This window comes from Meriones unguiculatus, chromosome 3 (assembly GCF_030254825.1).
Source record: "Meriones unguiculatus strain TT.TT164.6M chromosome 3, Bangor_MerUng_6.1, whole genome shotgun sequence".
NCBI lineage: Eukaryota > Metazoa > Chordata > Mammalia > Rodentia > Muridae > Meriones > Meriones unguiculatus.
Window position 1 is genome coordinate 4,526,402 of NC_083351.1, and position 25,237 is coordinate 4,551,638.

The 25,237-nt window shown below is 49.6% G+C and overlaps 1 protein-coding gene across 18 annotated transcripts in view; it reads left to right on the plus strand.

The window, feature by feature from the left end:
* The window catches only part of Camta1 (calmodulin binding transcription activator 1), a 792,350-nt gene that overhangs the window by 397,096 nt on the left and 370,017 nt on the right, over positions 1 to 25,237 (plus strand). For all 18 annotated transcript variants that reach the window (XR_009590436.1, XR_009590434.1, XR_009590435.1 and 15 more), the window contains one exon: positions 10,369 to 10,504. Coding sequence is in view for 15 of the 18 variants with exons in the window: in XM_060379005.1 (XP_060234988.1) it covers positions 10,369 to 10,504 (136 nt within the window). In the remaining 3 variants the exon portion in view is untranslated. The remainder of the gene's footprint in view (positions 1 to 10,368; positions 10,505 to 25,237) is intronic.

The following is a 25,237-nucleotide window of genomic DNA, read 5'->3' on the forward strand; positions in this document are numbered from 1 at the left end:
TGAGTGTCTTCTGCCTCCTTTGAGAGTCCACCACATTTTTGAGGCAGGGTCTCTCACAGAGCCTAGAGCTCACGGATTAGGCTAGATCTGCTGACTCTGATCTCTGGGGATCCACCTTCCTACCCCCACCCCTGGCATTAGGATTACAGATGCGTGCTGCCATGCTGCATTCTTATGTGGTTGCTGGGGCTCAAACTCAGGGCCTCACACAGGCAAGTGCTTTGCTGACTGAGCAGTTCCCCAGCCCCAGATTTTAGTTTTTAGGTTGAGCTCAGTGTTCAGTCCAATTCCTGCTTGTTCCCCCACAAACACAGCCTCCCTCTGACTGGCAGATGCCAGTCATATCCCGCTTCCCTAAGGTGATGTCTTATTGTCTAGGGCTGGCTCCTCCCATACAGTGTTCCACCCGCACCCCGAGACCGCTGCCTTACTTGCACATTCTTCCTGTCATTGCTGCTGAGGGGGAACCCATGAAAAGGACCAGGTCTGCAACAGGAACAGCCATGGCACATATGTTACATGCTGGGCAGGCGTTGGGCACCTTGCCCACGTCAGGCTCTACGCAACAGAGAGGCGAGGTTTAATCAAGGCATGTAAGGGGGAGCCAAGGTGACTCCACTCCAAATCGCACAATAGGCGTCTTCCTTGTGGGACACTGCAAACATTGACAAGTAAGGACAGACTAGTTACAGGACGCCATGTCCCCGGGCCAGCCTGCCGCTCTGGTCAGGACCCCATGTCCCGGGGCCAGCCTGCCGCTCTGGTCAGGACCCCATGTCCCCGGGGCCAGCCTGCCGCTCTGGTCAGGACCCCATGTCCCCGGGGCCAGCCTGCCGCTCTGGTCAGGACGCCATGTCCCCGGGCCAGCCTGCCGCTCTGGTCAGGACCCCATGTCCCCGGGCCAGCCTGCCGCTCTGGTCAGGACCCCATGTCCCCGGGCCAGCCTGCCGCTCTGGTCAGGACCCCATGTCCCCGGGCCAGCCTGCCGCTCTGGTCAGGACCCCATGTCCCCGGGCCAGCCTGCCGCTCTGGTCAGGACCCCATGTCCCCGGGCCAGCCTGCCGCTCTGGTCAGGACCCCATGTCCCGGGGCCAGCCTGCCGCTCTGGTCAGGACCCCATGTCCCCGGGCCAGCCTGCCGCTCTGGTCAGGACCCCATGTCCCGGGGCCAGCCTGCCGCTCTGGTCAGGACCCCATGTCCCGGGGCCAGCCTGCCGCTCTGGTCAGGACCCCATGTCCCGGGGCCAGCCTGGTCTCTTCACATCCTCCAGCCCTCCCACTTGCTGGTGTCTCCGTGAAATATAGCTTAGGTGTACAATTTCATCAGTAAATACTTTAATCTGTGTCTCTAAACGATAAGGTCCCTTTAAAAAAGACTTCTGCACCACAGCACTCAGTTCAAGCTGCAGTAATTCTAATACTAGTCAGAGTTCAAGAATAGTATTGTCTCACAAATTCTATATGTGTGTGTGTGTATACACCATACATACATTATGTAGAGAAACACACATATACTGTACCAAGTAACACATGCATGTATGTTTACATGCACATACACATATGTGTATACATATATACCCACGTGGACACAAGTATATATATATCGATGTATAGGCACACACATATATTTACATATATACACATGCATAAGCAGTGCATGCACACATATACACACATCTACACATAGACACACACATATATACCTATACACAGTCACATGCATATATACATATACACAAACACGTGTGTACACACATAGGTATATATACACATATATGTACATATACATATATACACACATACACATATGTATATTTACATATATACACACACACATATATACATGCCTAGTCTGTCTGGCTTCACTAGTACCCACCTTAGGAATGCCCACTGCGGTTGGTGGATGTGTTTCCGTCTGTTATAATGTGTATGTCCTGACTCCAGCTCACGCTACTCATCTCCACGTGTTCTTTCTCAAGAACTGGCTGAAGAAGCCAGGCCTTTGTTGTCTAGTGCTTTCTGGTCTGGTTTGCTGGCAGTTCCTGCGCAGTTTCACTTAGGGTGTTCCCATCCCCTCTGCAGGACTGATGAAATGGAGGCCAGGTCAAAAGGCCATCTTTTAAGGTCTTTCATTTTAATGCCATTTTTATTTACTCTTTGTGGATTTCAGACATATGTAAAATGTGTTTCGATCATATGTAGTCACCCCCACTTCTCCAGCTCCTCCCAGCCCTCTCCGTCCAACACGTACCCCCCTCCCCAGTATGATGTTCTCTCTTAAGGTACTTTTCCTTTCTTCAGTACAGGGATGTGTACCCACCAAGGGACACTTACTACCCGGCTGTCTCTCTGGTGTCCACTTGTCGTGCCCTCCGGCCTAGCTCTGCTAATTCACCCGAGGCTGCGATGATGGGACTTTCTCTCACTCCCTTCTCCTTCTCCTTTATCGCTGGAGGGCTTTTGGAAAGGGAATTCTTCCCCACTTGATAACTCAGAAGAACCGTTCGACGGGGAAGGTGGGATGCGGGTGATTCCCTCCCTACCTTTCAGTTTTTCTTTAGGTTTTGAAAATAATGCCGTGGCTGATGGGTGTTCTCCAGCAGTGAGCAGTTTGGGGGATTCTTGTTGCTGGTTTATTTTAGGATTAAGTGAACCGGAGATTAAACATAGTTAATGCATTCTAATCACTGTGCTTGTTACTCTTATTCACGCTCAAATTGTCCCATGGCTGGTCAGAGGGAGCTTCTTCATGTGGCTTCCTGAGCCCTTTTCGCATAATTTTAAGTCTTTGACACAGCTAATACTGTACTGAAAGGCAAACAAAACAAAACAAAAATAAACAACAACAACAAACCCTGGGATGTGTTTCCCTTAAAATTAAAAGCAATACAAAGTGTTTTTCTCAACACTTCTATCCAAGGAACCGAAGAGCCTCGCCAGGTCAACAAGGCAAGAAAATAGTATAAACAGGAGCCACCGCAGAAGGGAAGAAAAGAAAGTTTTATTCATGTGGGTGTCTTGACTTCACATGTAGAATGTCTATATAATATGCAAAACATTGCAGGAACTAAGAAAGGAATTCAGAAGGTCACGGGACAGCTACCGTTGTCCAGGTCAGCTTTCCTGTTGCTCTGATGAAATACCTGGCTGCGGGCACTGTAAGAAGGAAATGGTTGATTCTGACTCAAGCTCATATGCAGGTCTGTCAGGCGTGCAGTCAGGGAGACAGGAGCTCAGGGTGGCTTCTCGAGTCAACCCCACAGTAAACAGCAATAAATGCTGGCTCCACCTCCCTTCCTCTCTCTTAAAACCAGGCTGTATTTTCCTTATGATTATTGCTGTGTGCTACGGAGGTGTGCGTGCCAGGCTGACTCATGACATGGTGAGCACGAGGAGATCAGAGGACAGCTTTGAGTCAGCTCTTAGCCCCAAGCATACATGGGATGTGGTGCCCGGACTGAGGCCATCATCTTGCACAGAAGGAGTCTTTACTCACAGAGACATCCAGCTCCATTTTCTCCCTTTTATTCTGTGTAGTTCCTGAGGCCAGCGAACAGTCTTCCCCCCTCAGTTAAGCTAATCTAAATAATCCCTCACAGGCATGCTCAGGGCTAACCTAATGGAGACAGTCACTCACAGGTGTGCCTGTAGGCTTGCCTCCTAGGTGACCCCAAATCCTATCAGGTTAGCAACCAACTGCCACCATCACAAAGATCAATACATAGATGCCAGTTAGACATCTATGAGGTAGAAATGAACAACCCTAAAGTGAAATTAAGGAAACAACTCTATTCACAAAGCACATTAAATAGAATAAAGTAATTAGCATGGATTTGCTTTGCAAGTTTCAATACCTGTACATTGCATGCTCTAAAGCTTTACTCAGGGAGAGCCCAGATTTTTGCATAGTTGGAGAGAACATTCCATGTTAATGGAATTTAAAACCACGTCATTGGACATGGCTGAAACACTCAATACTATCAGGACAGCAATTCTCCCCAAATTGACTTCTTCATTCAATCCTATCCAAGGCCCCCCTGGGGGTGGAGAGATGGTTCTGAGGTTAAGAACTCTTGCTGCTCTTACAGAAGATCAGAGTTCAATTCCTAGCACCTACACCAGGTGGCACGACAGTGGCTAATCCTGGTTTCCATGCTCTCTTCTGGCCTCTGCAGCCAGTGGCCAGATATATATGTGGCCTGGATATATGGTGATTAGACATATATCCAGGCACTCACATGTATACATTTAAAAAAGAAGTCAACCTATATCAAGGAAAAAACCTGCAGTTCTTCTCCTCAATCCTAAAATTGTCAAGTTAATCATAAAATGCGTATGGAAATAGGAAGGTTTTGGAAAAACAACTATAAAAGGGAGAGGAGTTGGAGGAATTGGGGTCCCTGATGTCGAAACTTCAGTGATCAAGATGATTGGCGTAATGATGGAGAACCGAACAGGATTTGAGGTTCAGGAATAAAACCTATGTTTACACTTGATTCATTTTTAACAAAAATGAAAAAGCCATTCAGTGGATGGGTGGAGAGGCAGGACAGACAGACACTTTCAGTCTAAGAGATGGCCATGAGACAATCAGAGCTCTGCACAGCAGACATCAGCTTAGACCCCTGCATCACCCAAGTCACCAAGCTGCAAAATGCACCCCAGGCCTAAAGGAAAGAACTAGAGACGTAGAACTCCTAGAAGAAAACGTGGGATTTTTATGACCTTGGACTAGATAACAACTTCCTTGATCTCTAATACTAAGGAGAAGACAGATAACTGGCTTTAGCAAGAATTTCAAAGAAACTATTAAGAAAGAGAAAACTGGAATTATGAGCTCAGAGAAAGTGTGTGGTGGTAAAGAGCTTCCTTTGGGCTTTTGTAAGGAATTCCAGCAACTCAGGGAAAGTCTAGCCATTTAATCGAAAATGGGCTAAAGATTCAAATAGACATTTACCAAAGAAATTATACGAATAGCTAATAAGGACATGAAAAGATGGTTAGCATCAGCAGTCACTAGGGAAATGCAAATTAAAACTACCACACACCCACCAGGGTGGGTCGGGGAGGGTGAGGAGAAGCCAGACCACTCTCGTGTTGCTCGCTGGCGGGCTGCGGACGGAAAGCGATCTAATGCCTTTGCTTTATGTGATCTGATGGAGCCAGCTCACACTCAGTGAGCTCAGTGTCATTTGCTCTGGCACTAGAGGAACCCACCTACATTTTCTTCTCCAGTCTTATGGCTTTACTTACTACGCGGAAAGTCACCGCTCACTGCTTAGAGGTGATGTGTCGGCTGAGGGATGCTCTCAAGGTATCTTCTAGATCCTCTCCAGCTATCTTAATGTTGCATATTAAACTGCTGGTTCCTTCCCTCACTGACTTGTAGTTTAGGCAAATCTTGACCCTGCAATCTTCCTACCTCAGGCTTGTAGCCTGCACTACCAGACCTGTCTTTCGGCTTGTTCTATCTGGCTCATCTTGATAGTTATGTCTTATGAATGGCGTACATTTCCTTACCGTATTTTTAGATGTGCGTGTGTGAGAGAGTTTGTGTCAGCGCACCGTGTGCGTGCAGGAGCCCTCAGAGGTCAGCAGAGGGTGTCAGGTGCACTGGAACTCCAGTTACAGTGTTTGAGAGCCACCGTGTGGGGTGTGAGAGCTGAACAGGGCTCTTCTGCAGGAGGTGTGAGCACCTTTGACTACTGAGCCACCTCTCCAGCCCCTAGGTAATTTTACAGAAAATGTTCTACATTTAAAAAATCCTAATGGTGTTCTCATTCTCAGAAATTAACTCAAGGGAAGCCTCACATTTTACGATCTGATTTCACCCTAGCCAAGACATGCAATATTTTTTGTATGTTTCAAAATCTGCTTTTATTTCTTTTAGAAGGTTTTGCAGTTCTCTTTAGATTGGATTTAATTTCTTATTAAATTCTTTCCTACATTTAAATCTCCTTTAAGTTTTCCTTTTTCTCTATTGTAGGTGGAAACTCTTATGCCTATATCATCTGTCTTCAGCTATATATGTTTTGTGTGTTATGTGTGTATGTATGTATGTATGATGTATCTATCTATCTATCTATCTATCTACCTACCTACCATCTATATTAGTTAGTTTTCTGTTGTGATAAAACTCCAGGACCAAAACAACTTGTAGAAAAAAGGGTTTGTTTGGCTTACAGTTCCAGAGAGTTAGAGTCAGTGGTGGGGGCAAGCCCGGGAACAGGCGGCAGGAATGGTGGCTGGGACACCAGCTGAGGTCTCACATCTTGAACTATAAGCGAGAAGTAGAGAAAGTGAACCTGGCTTCGCATGGCTTCGAAGCCTCAAAGCTCACCCCCAGCTTTCTCCAGACAAACCAAACCTCCTAGCACCACCAGTGGGCGAGCAAGCATTCAAACTTCTGAGCCTGTTCGGATATTCTTCTTCAAACCATCACGCTGTCTAAGCTCTATCATCTTTCTGTTCACCTACCTGTAGGTAGGTGAGTGCATCTGCCTATGGTGCATGTACGTATATTTTATACTGTTGTTATAATTTGTGACACTTTCCTCCATCCAAGGACTTTTTTCCATTACCGGGTGGAGCGTAACTGACCTGCGTAGCTGTTGGTTTCCTGGATGAAAGGGTTCCTCGGACGGAGGCCTCCTGCTTAGGACAAAGCTTGCTATGGCCACATTTTCTGCTCTGGCTCCAGCCAGCTGCAGTGGGGGCTATGGGAGCTCCCTGAGGCTCTCTCAGACTGTTTGCCTCATCATCCAGAAGGAGATCCTGAGAGGAAGATTAGAGTCTAGATCATGCCACAGCAGAGCCCAGGAAGCAGCAGTAGGAGAGTGTGGGGGTGAAGGAGGCAAAGGATAAATATAAATAAGGGCTTGCTTCTCAGCAGACCTCCACTGTGTCAGCCCTGGAGGGGAGAGCAGCCAGTTACCTCAGCTTGGGGGGTGGAGCCCGGGCAGCTCCAGAGTTTCCCAGTCATTGGAAAGGAAGCCTGGGGCAAACCCAGAGTTACTTCAGTAACAGCAGGAAAAACCTTGGAGACCGCAGTTACCATAGCTGTGGGAGGGCAAGTCAGGGATAGCCCCAGAGTTTCCTCAGGTACAGAATATATACCTCGGCCACCCTCAGGCACCCTCAGTCTTAGGAAAGGAACCTGGAATAGCTCTGGAGTCACACCCAGACACTACAGAAGAACAGGACAGTTCAGCGTTTGTTCGGCTACAAGACAGAAAGTCTGGCCTCGGCCCTCCTGGCCCCCAGCGGGTGCTTCAGGACTTTAGTTAGTTATCCCAGCCAGGAGAGCAGACCAGGATTTAGTCTCTGCTCTGCTGGAAGCCTTGGCTTCTGTCAGCCACAGACTCGCCAGACACCGCAGCATTAAAGGCTGGCTATCTGGGGCTGCTGGCAGTGCCCCCTCGCAGAGCTGGTGTGCAGATGAGAACGGATGTAGATGCTAGGGGCATGTAGACATGATCTTCTCTGCCAGCAGCAGGTATATGGGAACGACAAGGACATAGAAGGCTGGACATTGTTAGGTTGCTGGCTCCGTCCACACAGTCTGTGTCCTCCATCTGCATCTCTGTTCCTGCGTCCCTGCTCTGCTCGGACCTGCTCTGCCAGAAGGTAGCAAATGGAGGCCCTTCCATGTCAGCTCCTGTGGCCTGGTCCCACCTCCTTGATCCTCCCTCCTTCTTGGGACACCTTCTCATAGGCTCAGATTTTCTGTCTTTGCGTCAAGATGGCAGCACAACCTCTCAGACACTATCCCGTAAGGCACGTGGCTTTCTGTAGTGGGCTATTTTCCTCTTTATTGATGACAGGGTCTGGAATGCAGTGACGCCTCCATGTCACACAGAGCACGGGCAGACTTAAGTAGAATCAGGCTGGAGGGCTGCACGCAGCTCCGTCCCTTCTTACTGTGAATTGGGGTGAGGATTCCATTCATTGGGGTCGTTTTAGTTGAGCACTGAATCTCCATTGGGGATGGTGTCCTGCTAAAGTGACAAATAACAGAGCCACCCTCAGAATTTTGAAAGGAGGTCGACAAAAGGTGAGTTACAAAAACTGTACCTGACAGAGTTCGAGGGAGTCTCTTTTCTGGGAACTATTTATAATGTAGATACAATGCTAAGGATCCTTAACAATGACAGGGGTGGAACAAGTCACAGGTCATTTCTTGGTCCCTAGAAAAGGTGGTTTATCTGAGGTCTTCTCTTTTTGACCAGGGGTGTCCCTGCCTTGCGCCCAGGCATGTTCTCACTCATCCTGTGAGAGGACGCAGAGTCCATTTGCTTGCCTCATCATACTCCTTGGCATTTTCCTCCACTGAGGCAGTGGCCTCAAGGGTGGGATCTTGGGTTTGGGGACCTTTGGCTGGGTATTCGACAGACTGGGAGGACTCACAATGGTTTAAGGATGCAGTGCAAGTCGCTAGAGCCATTGTGGCTGATGGAGACCACCACAGCCCTCCCCTCTCAGGTAGCCCCCTCCCATGGAGAGATGGAGACAGTCTGTGGGGGTTTGCAGTGCAGACATGAAGGCACTGATAGACCTCATTGGGTGAGCCTATGACAAGCGTGTGGAGCCGTTTCCTGTGATTGTTTTAGTTGGTGTGGGCTGAAGGAGGAAACCAACAGTGACAAACCAATTGCTCCCTGATCAGGGAACAATGAAGTGTAGGGAGGCACCACTGAGAGTCTGTAATTTCCCATGGAATTGCTCCTCAGTCTTCCTGTGGCTGCCGTGAGGCAGTAGGGCTGGTGGGAACCACAGTCAGCCGCAGTCACCCTGGAGAGTTGGCTTTTCTTTTCACCCTCTAGACAATGGGAGATGAAGCCATCAATAGCCAGTGTTTGGTCCCCATGGTGAAATGGCCTGTCATTCAACAGAAAAAGCAAAGCTAGAGGTGGGAGGCTCTCCTCATGTGGTGGGAGGATGGGTTGGCGTGCTTCTCTTCCCCACCTCTACTGGAGGGGAGAAGCAGACAAGCCCAGGTTGGTCCAAAGCCTCTCTAACGCCTACTGCTGTGTAGCAGATGAAGGTTGGCTCAGGGCAGGATGGAGTGCCACTGGCTCCAGCACATTCACTCCATCGGCAAACCTTTCGGTGCACAGCGGTCAGGTGCAGGTGGCACACAGCCGGCCCCTGGGTGAGCGTGCTGGCCGCAGGGCTGGATCTGCCCACAGCTGCACCTGCTGCAACTTTATTCTGGGAATGGCTTCCCGCAGCACCTGCTGTCAGCTGTTGGAGGCCTTAGTTCTTTCTTTCTTTCTTTCTTTCTTTCTTGACTCCTACCCAAAATATATGACCATGGCAGCTTCCCGCACACACACACAGCACACACACCAATCCTGCTTTCTGTGGTCGAGGCATGCCTCTTCTCTGGAAAACTTAAGGTTCTGTTTGTTTGGTACTTTCACTGCCTTTTGTTTTGCTTTGTTTTGACAAAGGGTCTTATATGTCCCAGGCTGGCACTGTGTAGCCAGGAATGACCATGAACACCTGCTCTTCCTGACTCTACCTCTGACGTCCTGGGATACGGCCCTATATCCAGTTTGCTGCACAGGACTAGGAACCCAAACATATTATATGGAAAGCACTTTATTGACTGAGCCATGTCCTAAGCCCTGCTTGTCCATTTTAAACATCACAGGACTATCCATCCTATTCTTGGTATCTTCAAAGTTTGCTGCCATGTTCCTAAGCTGCCATGGCATGGGCAGAATAGACGAGAGTGTTATCTAGGACCTCTGGGAGCCGAAGCCCAGATGGGGAGCAGTCAGGTGCTTTGCTTGCCAGAGAAGGAGGGCCACGCTGCTGCTATGCATCCCGCAGTGATCTAAACGCAAGCAATGAATCAAGAGTAGTTGGCCTCAGCACCGAGAGATTCCATTGGTCTGCTCTTAACGTAGTCATCTAGCGTCTGCATTAGACTTATTTATTCCCTGATGCTGGGTGATGGATTAAAAGATGTGTAGAAAATCCTTCTACAAGAGATAAGATATTGCAGGCTGCCACAACAGCCCCCGGCTCTTTTGCCCCCTCCCCCGTTTTGCTTACTTTTTGCTGCAGAGCTCAGGGCCCCCACACCATATATCCTGATTAGTTTGTGGAAATTACTAAGGGGTTGTTTTTTAAGCCTATCATTGACACATTTAATTCATTAGGTACCAAATCCACAAGCAAATTTTGGCTGGCCATAAACCACGGTTAATCCAGGGAGCTGCAATAAAAGGTGAAAAATTATGTCCCGGCAAATGTGGAATATTGCTTTTCTGTAGAGACTTTTACTGGTCGGTGGCATCTTTCTTCATAAATTCCCCTTCTGCTCAGTTCTCACAGTAACTTAACTGTTTGTTGTTTGCAGACCGCAGAATGGCTCCATGATACTCTACAACAGGAAGAAAGTGAAGTATAGGAAAGACGGGTACTGTTGGAAGAAGAGGAAAGATGGGAAAACGACCAGAGAGGACCACATGAAGCTGAAAGTCCAAGGAGTTGAGGTAACAGGCAGAACGGGCTCTCCTACCCCCCAAATGTCATTTCTGGGCCACCACGGAGAATTTGGAATTGCTTGCAAACAATCTCATGCCAGTCACCACTGTCAAAAGAAATTTTGTTTGCCAGGTCCCTGCTGTTTGTGTTGGCTTCTGCTCTCTTACCCCAGAGTTTCTCTCCCGTTTCCTTTGGAACTGACCATGGCCAAAGCGCTCTACCAAGGGACTGTGTGGATGGGGATTGGCCAGGTGCCTGCAGGGTCCTCTTCTGTGTTTGCCGTGGATGTGTTTCTGGGTGCATTGGGGTGTGCAGAGATGTAGGTGTTAGGGAGACAGGTGTCAGCATGAGGAAGTACCCTCGCAAGGTGCTCTGGCCAGCTGGTGATGCCCTTCAAGGCTGAGCTCCCTGTTCTGACCATGTTCCATCTCCCCGAGATGATTCAACTTCAGCAGAGGTTAAAGATAATGAGATGGGTTCTCTGGGTGAGTGAGGTTCCCACAGTGCTGGAGTGGAGAGGGATCAGCAGAAATGGCTCAGGATGTTGAGCAAACTCAGTGTTGGGTTTCCTGGATGCAACCTTGCTATCTGGCTCTGACTCGTGGGCAGCCTTAGGGAGGTCCCTTCGCTTCAGAGGGCCCCATCCGGGTGTCCATCCCATACAACCTGCGAATTATCGCGTACCTGCTCTTCCACACTCCTTACTAGTTGCACCAAGGGTCTTACATGCCACCCCAAAGGGATGTGGCTAGGGCCACCCTGGGCAAGAGCTCAGAAGCCTCCCAGGATCCAGCTGGCCTTTCAGAGAGGCCGAAGACAGGCATCCTCGATACAGTCACATCTCACGTCTGGCATGTCTCAGTGGATAGCGAGGACCATGGACTGTCATAAGCCCTCTTGAGTTCTGAGGATTGCCCTTGGGCACTGACGGTTTTTGTGACACACTTTGTCACAATGAATTTTTTTTTTGTATTAATTATGTTCTTTTATGACTGCCAAAAATAGCATCAAATGGCTTTTATTATATTACCCCGTGGAGAGAGATAACTTTCATTTTATGTGTATGTGCTTTTTTTTTAATATACCAATAAGAATTGTTTTATGGTGATGAATAAGAAAAGCCTCAGTATGAGAAATTCCAGTTCCCTCTCCTCGTGTGCAGTGTGCTTTAATTGACTGCATGGAACATTAATGTGCAGATTACCCGAACATGCCGCTGGAAAGAACCATCTCCAGGATGGCGACCAGGGTCCTGCCAGTACATACGCATTAGTCTCTCTCAGGGAGCCCAGAGAGGTGGGCTTTCCTCTCTGGAGGGGAGGGCTCTTATCTCCCCACAATGCAAGAATGGGAAGAGAGAGAGACAAAGCTTGGGTGGAGACCAAGAGAAAGGAAGCTGCTTATGCAGGGACCTGGAGAGCCTGCCGGAGTTCACTAAACCTCAGCAAGCAGCCCCGTGCCTGGAGGCCCCTGGTATATTTCATCTTTAGTAATACGTAAATCAGGAACTCCTGGTTGTAAGTAACAGCGGGGTGGAATTCGTCCTCAGCAGTAGCTTGGAAGCCTAGGGAAAAAAAAAGCCAGAGTGTTCATTTTCTTCCCTCTTGTTATAAATTAGAATTGTCACCGGATGGAGTGAGAATGATTTATGGCTATTTTTAGGCCATATTTATGTTGGGAGTTATTTGTGGTGCTCAGCCTTGCAGACTTCAGCCTGGTCCCTTGCACCTGGAGGAGGGGACACATGCAGAGCAGAGGGGGCCTTCTGTGACCTGCTGGCCATGAGTAGCCCTGTGGGTGGTGAGACCGAGAGGCCGCCGTGACAATGCCTTGGCAATGACACTGCCTTTGTTTCTGGCTTTTGGAGAGGGAGGCCACTTACAGCTATACTTTTTGGTGGCTGGTCTGGCCCATCGCACTTGGGATATTGTCCCGGTTAACCAAGTGACAAATACTAGCCTGCATGTGTCTACAGAAGAGGGTTGTGTGTTCACTGCCCGTGGACTCATAGGCAGAGCAGGAAGGTGACCGTGTTTGCACATAAACACGTGCAGAGATGTGTGGACGGCTGAGCAGTTAGGCTAAGTGTCCCCAGGAGCCCAGAGTAGGCTTCAGGAACCAGAAGGGGGTGTGTGTAAAATGGATTCTTTGAAGTTGGGGACCATTGTGAATAATTGACATGTTGTTTTACAGTTTATCATTTAATATCACCCGCTAAGAGGAATCTGTTATTTTGCTTTCTAAGGGGCTCTGCCACACTGCTCTGTATAAGTGCCGAAGCCGGTCCCTTGACTTTTAGAAGCCTTCCAGACTTTTGGGATTATAACTCCTGCTTCGATAAGTACCTACACAGGTCTTCTTGAGCACATAGACAGTCTGGACCAGGAACTGCTTTTTGTTTTGCTAGACAGTGGCAGATTGCTCTTGAGTGATGGTTCTACCAGGCCTACTTGCTTACCAGGCCTGGAGAGGACCACTTCCCCCACACCCTCTGGCACACAGGCCTTCAGAAGATGGTACCCTGTGCAATGTGAATCTAAGGTTTTCTCTCTTATTCACGGGAATGGGCTCCTTCTTGTTGACGTAATTGCCTTTCCACAGTTACGGAAACGTAAATAGGCCAGAAGAAGGACTTTTTGGCAATTGCAGCCCCTACACCTCATCAGTGTGTTTCTATATCAGCCGTGATCTGGAGCAGGGCTGGGAAGCCCAGTGGGCTCTCTTGGCCAGCTGCAGTGGTGAGGTGTGCTAGGCTGCACTTTCTGGAGTCTGCTTCCTCTCTGTGGACTCACCAGGGCCTGTGACTAACACCTGCGTCCCCCCTCCAGCCCCAGTCCCCTCCAGGCACCCTCCTGCTGCACGGACAGCCAAGGCTTTAGAGTTGCGAATTCTCTACTCTCCCAGCGGGTTTCCTCCATTCAAGGGCATGATAAAGACATCTGGGTCTATCATTTAACATATCACTTGCTATAAGCCTTCCCCGAGGCCAGGAACACTTCCAGCAAGCTGAAGGAAAGCTCAGTTCTGGCTCCTTTTGTTCTCAGGGGCTGGGCCCTCCACACATTGATTTCCTCAGCTGGGCACTGAGTGCGGGCAGCAGCTTTTGAAGCTGGCTAGCTGTTAGTTCGCAATCAGCTGTCTTGTCTGGGCGCCAAGGCGAAGCCTGCTCAATAAAGCTTCCAAGGATGATGGAAGCCGGTGGCAGAGAGGGAAGGGGGCCGAGATGTCAGCGCATCACAGATGAGACCTCAGGAGGTCTGAAGTGGGTCTTGCAGCCAAGCTGACACCTGTCTGCCCATCTGGGATTGCCTGGGGGAGGAGCGTGAGGCTGTCCACGCCTTAACAATCCCCACAATCACGTTCTCATTCATTGGGTGATACCAGTCAGAGAGCCTTTCTGGAAGATTCCTTCCCACGTTTATGTCCCCCCCCCCATGCTGACAGGCTGCTTAATGTGTAATCACCCCACTCCTCAGACTCCCGGCATCCCTCGCAGCCACACCAGCTCTTAACTCTCCATTTCCCCATTCCTCTGCTGCTGGGTCCTCGGAAGACAGGCTCTGTTTTCTCAGCGCGTGGACAGATCAGGACTTTACACAGCTATGAACCAGGCATACTGGCTCTGCCTGGTTCTCCTAAAAGCACTCGTGCAGAACGCATATTCTCACACCTGTTCCATGGGTGGAGAGGCCGGGCCTTCGGAGAAAGGGTTCTGAAACCCCAGAGCTGGGCCTGAAGCCTGAGCATTCTTGGCTTTAAGCTTAACTGTTGTTCCTGGAACTGACCGTGATCTTCGGTTTCCAGGTCAGCTCAGCCCGGATTATTCAGCATGCATGGTCCATCCTTCAGCCGTTCCCTGGGTCCCCGACACCCGCTAACATTGAGACAGGTGCTGAGGGATGCAGGAGTATAAAGAAGGGTCGTGACCCCTAGTCTCATGAGAAAACCTTCAGTAGGGTTTTGGTGTGTACTGGGAGAATTCCAAGGCCCCGTGTTGAAGGTAGACTTAATTTTAGGCAGCAGCATAGATGCAAGTTGAGTGTTGGGAGCTATAAGCATGGGACAGATAAAGGCTGGGAAATATAAGGGCGATGATAGTCTGCTGAGAGACAGCCTGGGAAACTGTCCCCAGCAAGTGGCCGGATTGGTGGCATGTCACATGTCGGTGTTTTTCCCAGCTCTGGCCAAACCGGCCACTTGCTTCCTGGGTGCTTGGACCACTGCAGGAACCTTTTCACCGGGAAGCTTTAACAGCTGCTCTCCCTCCCCAGATGGAGGATCAGGGACAGACAGAAGTTCAGTTCTACCAGCGCCCAACTCAAGGAAACCAAAGCGTTTGTCGGGCTTACTGGCAGAGCAAGGGGGGGGGTGTGTCATGAGTTCAGGTCACCCCCAAAGCAGCAGCACCACCAGGAAGTCATGGATGGTGCTTCCCCAGAGCAGCACAGCTGCAGCGCCCGCCTTCAGTTAGCCTCCCACAGTCTATACCTCCAAGTCCATGAGGCCTTAAGTCCTCAGGGCAGAATTGCCTATGGATGGGGCAGAGGTGGCAGCCCTGAGCTCTAAGGTGAGGGCGTTGGGACCCTCCCTGTTCCCTCCTCCTGAGAGAGATTTCCAAAGGCCTGATTACTCCCAGCTGCTGTGATGAGGACGGTAATGGTTGTGCTCGGAGAACAGCATCCTACAACGGGCCCTCTGCTCTGCTCTGTCCATGCTGAAGACAGTCTGCCCTTTGGGGGTCACTGAATGGATCTTGTTCTGAGGCTGCTGGTGTGCTTCCTACAGAACCCACCGTTCTGTGATGAAAGGAGGTCCCCGGCCTGGACCATCCCCGGGTGGAAACGACAGTCCATTTCCTCTGACTGTCATTTTCGGATGTGAACATTTTGCTGATCTGTTTTTGCTGCCTGGAAGGAACCTAGCGTCTCTCACTTCTCCACTAACTGCCTCAAAGCCAGAAGGCCAGCGTTGGCGCAGCAGTGGCTGTAATGAGGTTACATTTGGGGACTCGTCCTCATTAGAATGATGTTCTTTATTTGAGCACTTAGGCCACATATTAAAAAAAAAAACGTACCTCTTTTGAAAGTAGAAACGATATTGTAGTTACTGCATTAGGAATTAACAGGGCATGAAATAACTGCCTCGTGGCAGAGCCAGATCACTTCAGCTCTGTTCCCAGCCATAAGATAAATAGGTATCTTGCCTGCAGATGATGGGAAATGCTTGCAATAGCCAGCCTCAAACAGGTCTGGTTCCCAACTCAAGTTTGGGAAACAGCAGTGAACAGAAAGAGGAAACAGGGTAATGAGACAAGGGAACCACAGACCTGCTGAGGGACCAGCAGCCCGCATGCTGCCACCCTGTAAATTTGACAGACACACAGTTTCTGCTGTCAGTAAAGGGTTGTTTGGTCCCTGTTATTTCCCTTAGACTCACCGTGTGCTGGCAGCATCCCTCGTGCAGATCGTGTTTCTCCCCATGTCCTGGCCATGTGACTTTTGAGTCTTCCAGGGTCCAGCCCTGAACAGGGATGTATGCCCTTCTCCTGTTGCCCTAGGACGTCGCCCGGGCCGTTCTTAGGGGAGGGCTCTGTTTCATGTATCAGTGTGTCTAGCACATAGACAGTTGGGCATTTTATGCTGTAAAGCATCTGTCTGGTGTCTAGACACTGGGTGACTTCAGTGTGTTGGGTGTGGAGGAAAATGAGCACGCCACACTTGGTGACGCGCAGAAACAAGGCCGACATTTTGACATGGCCAGCAAGCCGCTACAAGCCCCCTGTTTCTGCTGTCCAGAGCTTGGAGTTACAGATGTGTGTCACCATGCCTGTTTTTTTATGTGGGCCCTGAAGATCTGGACTCGAGTATTCATGGTTGTATAGCAAAAACCAAACTGCTCATTTTATTTGCAAAATTAATTTTTATTATTTCCCATTGTATACATGCGTGGAAATCTGTATGTGGGTTTATGCGTGTGAGTGCAGTGCCCTTGGAGACCAAGGCAATAGATCCCCCTAGAGCTGAAGTTATGGGCAGCTGTGGGGTGCTAGACATGGGTGCTGGAAGCCAAACTCTGGTCTTCTGAAAGAGCACCAAGTTCTCTTAACCTGTTCTTTCTCGGGCAGCTTATGATCCAGGCTTTAGCGTGCCCAGGGAGCTTACTCTTCCCCGCTAGGGTCCGGGAGTGAGAGCTGCTGTGTGTCTGAAACCTTTGTGCTCACCGCCTTGCCTGGGCTTCATTTACCCTGGTTAATCTCCATTGCTTGCATAGCTGAAACTTGGAGCTGGGTCGAGGGAGGAGCAAGGAGACGATAGCGAGAAAGGAGAGAAGAGGAGAGGAAGGAAAAGAAAGAAGAGGAAAGGGACAGACTACAGGATCCACAGTTAAGGAACTGGGGTGATGAGGTGGCTCAGAGGGTGAAACGCCTGCTGTGTTCTTGTGAGGACCTGAGTTTGGGGCCTCAGAACACACGCAAAAGCTGGAAGCAGCATTCGTCTGTATCCCTGTGCTGGGAGGTGGGACAGGCAGAGGGGCAGGGTCCTGAAGCTCAGTGGTCAGCCAGTCTAGCTGAGACAGCATCTCAAAATCGAGATGGAAAGGAGTGGAAAGAAGCACCTGGTGCCAAACTCAGCCCTCCACGTGCTTTTACCTGGGAGAACACATCTCCAACACACACACACACACACACACACACACACACACACACACGACGCCCAATTAAGATAAGCAATAAATACCATTTTAGTCCAAGTACTGCTCACATATTTCATGGACTAAATTTATGATAAAACAGTGCCTGCTGTCTTTCTGAACTCACATTGCATTGGCTCCTGTTGTTTACCTGGTCACTCTTCTGCCGCAACCAGTTTCCTTTGTGTCTTTGCAGACAGGACCTGGTCTGCTTGGGGTTTGGGTGTCACGGAGGACATGAGGGCCAGCACCCTCTGCTATCTCTAACAAGCCACTCACTTCCCAATATGGGTCTTTGGGAACTGAGGTACAGCCTCTGTCATGGAGCCCAGTGCTTTCTCAGCGGGGCTGGACAACAGCTTGTGGATAGAACTGTGATTCTTGTTTCTGCTGAATGGTGATATATAAAATGTCCTTCTGTAAATACGATTTGAGCCCTAGTGAGCTGGACACTCTCTGGTGGAGGCCGCTCAGCAGACCACCAACTTGAGCTGCTGAAGTTACGCTTAATTTTTATCCTAATGGCTCTTAAATGTCTTCTCACATTAGTGCATGAGGTCATGAGTGGAAAGTTTAGCAGATTCAATGGCAACCACATAAACCCCTGAATCCCACTATCAGACTCACCAAGGGCTCTCTTCGGCCTGAACCGCAGCAGAGAGCTCAGGATGAGGTCTACCCAAGTGCTGGTAACCGCCCGCCGTGGCCCCATACAGAACTGGGCATGCATGGAGAGTGACACATTCTTGTCTCTTGGTGAGCAGTCAGATGGAGATGCGGCTGCTTTTCAGGTAGAGAATACCTCTGGCCTTCACTTGACTGAACGGCAAAGGGACCTGTGTCTTTCCATTCCTAGAATTGCCTGGCAGAGTTGTCCCCACCCTTCGGGATATGTCCCCGTGGGGAGCCCCACGCCCTGTGGGCCTGAGTGTCTGATCTGCTGCAGGGGAGCCACCACCAGTGCTATTGAGATGGAGAGGGACGATGGAAGGGTTGCACAGTTCAGGCCACAGGCTCTTAGTCATGGCTGTGGGGAGTGGAGGAGGAGTAGGGCTCTGCCGTGCCCTGTGGCAGTGGGGAGAAGGAAGGGCTGCTGCTGAACCGACAAGGGGTGCCCATTCCTCTTGTTGCCAAGGCAGAGGTTGCTTGGGTGGCACTGGACGGTCTCCATGTTCTGTCTGGGTGGTTGCATGCTTTTAACTATTGATCGCACCTCATCTGTTTCCCTGGAAACCAAGCCTAAGTGGTAGGTAGGAAGTACACGGCTTCTTCAGAGAGCTTTTGTGTGCCTTGATGGTTTTCCCCTGGATGTTAGCCTTCCATTTCCATTTCATGGCGGCGGGTCCAGTCATGGGGAAAGGTCGTCTCCTCCAGGTGTACCCAGAGCTCTCACTCCGGCTAACCCTGGGGACAGCGCAGAAACCACAGAGTTGACTTTGGGTCCTACCCGGCCACTCACAGGTGTTGTGTAGACCACAAGGACCATGTCACCCTAGAAGACTCACAGCCTTTGTCTCTGCCCCAAGTGACCTTGGCTCATGGGTCCCCCATGTGACTCCCATACCCCTTTTTATATGCAAATCACCTTTAAGTGCTTTCTCTTGCTGCTGGCAAGGTCCTGCCTGGGTGTCTAGTTCCAAGCTCTGGTGATGGCTTAGCAGCTAAGCACACTGGCTTCTCTGGCAAAGGGCTCACTCAGGCTTGGTTCTCCATGTCCATGTGTTCACAGCCATCAGTAACTTTGACTCCAAGGGGTCCAGGGCCTCTTGTCTCCTCAGTTGGTACCATGCCCAGGCAGGATGCAAGAAGGCAAAACACTCATATGTATAGAATAAAAAGTAAGCCAGTCTAAAAAAAATTTTTTTTTGAATGAGTTCTGTTCTGTCTCAAGGAAAAAGTCAAAAGGAAAATTTCACAAGCCGGTGTGACAGTTCATTACTTGACTGCCGGCACCTTTAAAAAAACCTCTGACTAAATTCTCCGATGATGTGGTTGAGGCTGCCATCGCTCAGTGGCCCTGGGCAGTGAGGAGAAGCGTGCCACTTCTCAGGAGCAGAAGACGCCAGCTGGCACTGACGTAGCCTTCTGGGGACAGAGCCCGTCCTGTGTCCTTCGCCTCTCTGCGGAGGAGCCCCATGCGTCGTGCACACCAGCCTAGCTCTCGGCTTGACACTTTTATACATGTGGTGCCTCACTAAATCTTGTTTGAACGAATCTTGAGTTGACGTAAGTTTTCTTGTAAAGGTCCAAAATGAGATTCTTTTAAAATTTTGCCTTGTTTCAAGTGTGGTGTAGGCATGCATACATGCTCACTGGTGTGTGCACATACATGTGTGCTTGTGCGCGGAGACCAGGGGTCAGTGTCAGGTGTCTGCCTTAATCCCTAGCTACCTTAGTCTTTGAGACTGAGTTATCTGAGTGGTGAGCCCCAAAGCTTCCTGTCTGCCCTCTGCCTTCCCTTGGGTATTAGGACCACAACCACAGCTTTTCACGTGGGTGCTGGAGACCAAGCCCCGGTCCTCACACTTACGTGGCAACGTTACACAAACTGAGGCGCCTTCCCAGCCCTGGACGCTTTGGGGTCTGTGACCAGTTAGTCTGCACACAGGTCAACTCTGCTATCTGTGTAAGCAGCCACAGATGGTGCCCAGGAATGGGTGGGGCCGAGATTCCACACAACTTTATTTACAGGGATGCACTGAGGGCTGGATGCAGGTCACGAGGGTCATTGCTCACTCCCCTTTTGGAGTGTGATAGGACTTTCTAGAAAGAGTAAATTGAAGTATGGAGAGAGCTGGCAAGAGTTGTGTGTGTGTGTGTGTGTGTGTGTGTGTGTGTGTGTGTGTAGTGTGTGTGTAGGATTGTCAGGACTTGCCAGGAACCCTTGAGGACTTAAGTCCAAGCCATGCTGTGTCCTCATGCCAATACCTGTGGCCTGACACGCTCTGTGATGTGTGTGTATGTTAGGGGGGATGTGTTCATGTGTGGGATTGTGGGCATGCGCAGAGCACGTGTAGAGCTCCTCACCTTCAGCCTTTGTTGAGGTAGGGGTAGTTGGTTGCTCACTGGGTAAAAATATCTCTCTCACTCCAATGAGTATGTCAGAGCTGCTGGCCAGAGAGTTCATGGGGATCCTCCTGTCCCCACCTCAGTCTCACCGTACTTACAGCAGGTGCGTGCTGCTACGTTTGGCTTTGGTTTGGGTTCTAGGAGTTTGAACCCCAGTCTTCATGCTTGCATGGCTAATGCTTTACCCACTGAGACATCTTCCCAGCCCCTCGTGAACACTAAGGCTGTAGGCAGGGAGGCTGGAGTATCTTCCTTTTCTTTCTTTCTGGGTCTGCATGGCATATGCTTTATCTGTCTCATGCCCAGTTGTCTCCAGCCTGAGACAGTCAGGAAAAGGCCTCTTGAAAACGACACCTTGGGGGCTGGAGAGGTGGCTCAGAGGCTAAGAGCACTGGCTGTTCTTCCTAGAGGTCCTGAGTTCAATTCCCAGCACCCACATGGTGGCTCACAACCATCTATAGTGAGATCTGGTCCCTCTTCTGGTGTACAGGCAGAACACTATAAATAATAAATAAATAAATCTTAAAAAAAATGTTAAAAAAAAAAAAAAGAAAACGACACCTTGAAAAAGAACCCCCTGTTTCTTTCCTGCACCCAGCCACTCCTGTGGAGCACCATGGGAGCCCGAGGCTAGTCTCTGTGATGTGATGTGTGCTCCCTGGGACAAGTGGGCTGCCGGGAGTGGCCCTGCGGACCTGGGTGCGTTAAATGGCCAGCTTGTTCCAGAGCTCGATGCATCCTTGGACATGAAGTGCCCTGTGGGGTGTCGCACAGTCCTCCATGGAACAGTGGCCGTGGAGACAGGCAGGTGTGATCGTCCCCTGCTCAAGTGCTTACACGACAGCATGAGGGAATGACAAAGGTCGTTTTTTCTTCACTGCCACAGTTCACGTGCAGCTTTTGATGGATGCGAGAGGTAGACATTTATTACAAAAGCATAAGAAATGTCGACTCCCCGCGAATTGATTATTTAGAATTTATTTTATTAAATATTTTAGGTGGTGCGCAATAAAGCAAACCTCCGAGGGTGTGAAGCTTAATGATTCATGAACCTTCAGTGGTGATAGGGAAATCAAAGACTGGACGTGCCATTCAGAAGGATACAGATTGTTATTAAATCTGGAATGGGCCTCTTGAGAAGCTTCCTTAAGGGAACACACGTATCAATAATTTCTTCTCTACACTAGGCCCTAATGCTTCACTTACGGAAACATAAATTCCATGGCAAGTGGCTGTGGGGTTTCCTTCCCTTCAGTCCCTCACATCCTTCACTCATGGACAACAATTCCTCAGCCTGTTGGTGGTGGATTTAGTTGACTCTGACACAGGCTCCACGGTTGTTGGATCTTTGCGTTGGCGTCTTGTGTGTGAGAAGGTGAATTTGCACGTGACACAGTGTGTCAGCACAACTATAGCTGTCAGTCTTAGCCTTCCGCCTTGTTCGAGACAGTGCTTTCTGCATAAGGCAGCCTAGCTGGACCTCAAACCTTGGGCAATTCTCTTATCTTCACTTCGCATCTTGCCGTAGGAGTGCTGGAGCTATAGACAACGTGCCACCATGTCTTGGGTTTATGGTGGGTTCTAGAGACTTTAAGTCTTCGTGGTTGCGCGGCAGGTGCTTTGCAGCTAAGCCACCTCTCTAACCAGCCTTTAGCTCTCAGGTCCTCTGCCCAGGCTGGCCTTCAGCTCTGGAGGGGCCTGTGGTGATCAGGTTAGTGCGGGAGCTGAAGGCCCTTTTGATTGAAATGTCTCAAGCACTGTTTAACCCTGGAACTCCAGGGGGACGCGGGAGCACTATTCAGTTTTGGAGCTCCAGTGGAAACGAGGCTGTAGGGTGTTGACACCAGGGCAGCAGAGCTCATATACGGAGTCCAGATCCAGGTCAGGGAGGGGTGCTCTGTCTGCTTGTCTTGGGGGCTACATTTGTTACTTTCTGTTGCTGTGGTAAAACACCATGGCCGGAAGCAACTTATGAAAGAAAGGATTTATTTTGGCTATGGTTCCAGAGGGGGCATCCAAAGTGATGGGAGAGGCATAGTGGCAGGCAGCTGGAGCAAGAAGCCACAGCAGGGATCACAGCAGCGGCGGGGGCAGCAGTGAGTAGGAAGCGGAGAAATTGGCACCTCCCAAAGAGCCCACAACCTCCTCAAACAGCACCCCTGCCTGGGGACCGAGACTGTGGAGCTCCCTGCTCACTCATACAGGGGCTCACTCGTGCAGGGGCTGTGCCCATACTGAGATCAGAGCAAGCCAGGCAGACCAGATGACGTGACGTTCAGCCACAGATCACACCCAACCTTCAGCATTTCAGAGGAATGCCCAAGACTTTTGCCTCAGCTGATTGCTTGAGGTTAAAAGTTCCCCATGATTCCTTTTCCTTTAAAGATATCAGGCAGGTGCTGTGCACCTCTCCCATAAGAGCCCACAGCAAGGAAGGACAAGGCTCACCCCTCCCCACCTGCCTGCCGCTCAGATGATTGCCCGCTCTTGCACATGGTATAAGATGCTTGTATTATACCTCCCCACCTTTCCTGACTCTGGCATGTGTTTGATGTATGTAATTAGACCCAAGTGTAAATTTAATGTCCTGTGATATGTGAGTTCCCCAAAGAACACAGCCAACTCAACAATTAACTCCTCACAAACAGAATTTTGCTTGACTTTTCCCATAATTAATTGGTCCACAAAGAAATGGTTCTTTCTGAGGCTGTAGAGATGGCTCAGGGGTTAAAAGCAATGGCTGCTCTTCCAGAGGACCCAGGTTCAGTTCCTAGCACCCACATGGCTCTCTTCTGACCTCTGCAGGCACCAGGCATGCATGTGGGGCACCTACATACAACATGTAGGCAAAACACCCATAGACATAAAATAAAATAATTAAATCTTTATTAAAAAAGAAATGGGTCCTTCTGCTTAAATAATAAAAAACATGGATTTTTCTGTTGATATGTGTGTGTGCACACACACAAGTGTGCATGCAGGTTCCATGACATTTGTGTGTGCATGCATTTTGAGGCCAGAGGTTAACATGCTGTCTTCCTCAGTCTGTTACCTCTTTCTTTCTTTCTTTCTTTCTTTCTTTCTTTCTTTCTTTCTTTCTTTCTCTCTCTCTCTCTTTCTTCTTCTTCTTCTTCTTCTTCTTCTTCTTCTTCTTCTTCTTCTTCTTCTTCTTCTTCTTCTTCTTCTTTTTGAGGCAAGGTCTCTCTTTCAACCTGGAGTGCCCTGATTCCACTAGACCGGCTGGACAGTAAGCCCCAAGGATCCTCCTGCCTCCATGTCCCCAGCAGGGGGATTATGGGAACACACAGAGTATACGCAGCACTTTTACATGAACTCTGGGGGATCGTGCCCGGGGCCTAAGCTAGTGCGACAACCATTTAAACCAGCTGAGCCACGGCCCCAGCCCTGGCTTCTGAGTTCAACTCTTTAATTGCTGTGAGGAGTTGAATCCTAGGTGGGCAAACCAGGTGGAGCTGGTCTTCCAATTCCTGGGTGGCTGAGTGAGTGTTTAGAGGGCTGGAGCCTCTGAGTTTCTGGTTCCCAGCTATGCAGGAGCAGAGCAGGGGTCATCCCTGACCTTGTCTGCTGTGGCTTCCTTCCCGACGACATTTGCTTCTCCTGGAAGACCGTTAAGTAACTCCGCTGAAGCAGATTCATCCCCAGATTAATGAATATTTTCATACACAAAATCTAATGTTTGGAAACGAGACAAAACACAGTATTTTGGCCGTATTTTCCCCCCTTTCACAACACCTGGCAATAAAATTCTCAGGCTAAATACCAGATGAGTGCGTGCTTCGTTATGTATGGCAATTCTGTCTATAACTTTTTTTAAGCCCTCCAGATGGAAGCATGGTCTAAATGCAGAGAGCCGAGAAGGGGAAATGAAAACAAATGCACTAAGGAATAAAGAATCTGCTTTTTATACTTTCTTTTGCAAATAGCGTTTGCAATGACATATTGTGAACGGACTGAGTTATAACAAAAACAGAAATGAAACAGAGCTCGGGGGGAGGAAGAGCGATTGTTACACTCACTTTAACGGATATAATGCAGAGCAACGGGTTTTACACTCAATTAGTTTGCACATTGTGTTGGACACAAACCAGAATGTAGAATGTTTGGGGGTTTTGTTTTTACGTGATTAAGGGAGAGGCGATGAAATAAGTTCTGTAAATTACCCCCTGTTTGCTTCTCCGTCTGAGATGTTTGGTTTTGTTCATCTCTGGTAGTGAGGAGACAAGCCTTGCAGCTGGGGTGGAGGCAGGGCAAGCAGAGGTCCTGACCTCTGGTCCCCGATGAGACAGTCCTCCCCAAAATCCATCGCTTTTCAATAAAGGTCCGGCATCTGCATTTTGCTGCATAAACAGCTCTCTGCATTTGGCAGTTTCCAGGATCTTGCACTTTGCCCAAGAGCAAGGAGGAGCAGGCGTGTGACAGCGACCAACAGATGTCAGCTCTCATTTAGGTGACAGAAGTATTTCCAAGGCTGCATGCAAGGTTTTCGGGATCTTTAATTTCTTCTGCTTCATTATCCATCTTTGCATTTTCAATGCCCCTAATACGGTAATGTCAAGATCTGCAGTGTGGGTCCCTCACTGCTCATTTCAGTGTGTGTTAGAGGTGAGGCATGGTGAGGCAGGCGGGGGCAAGCAACCTGGGGGACCCCAGCCTGCTATCTTTGCAGTGGCATCTCCAGCTGCCTCCGCCGGAAGCACCGGGGAATCATGACCCTTCACTGAGAATGAGCATAAAAGACAGCATTGCTCAAATTTCTACCGGCAGACGAGGCCCCTGGCACTCGGGATTGGCTGTGTGGTGGGACAAGTCTTTGGGCGAGGCTGGTGTTGCTGCGGATTCAACTCTGAGTAGTGAGGCTGGGGATGCCACTAGGGAGGGAAAAGGGCATCAGTCATGTCTCAGAGCAGCTGATCAACTAGTGCCCTGCCAGCACGGGCTGAGATACTGACACCGGGCGCTGG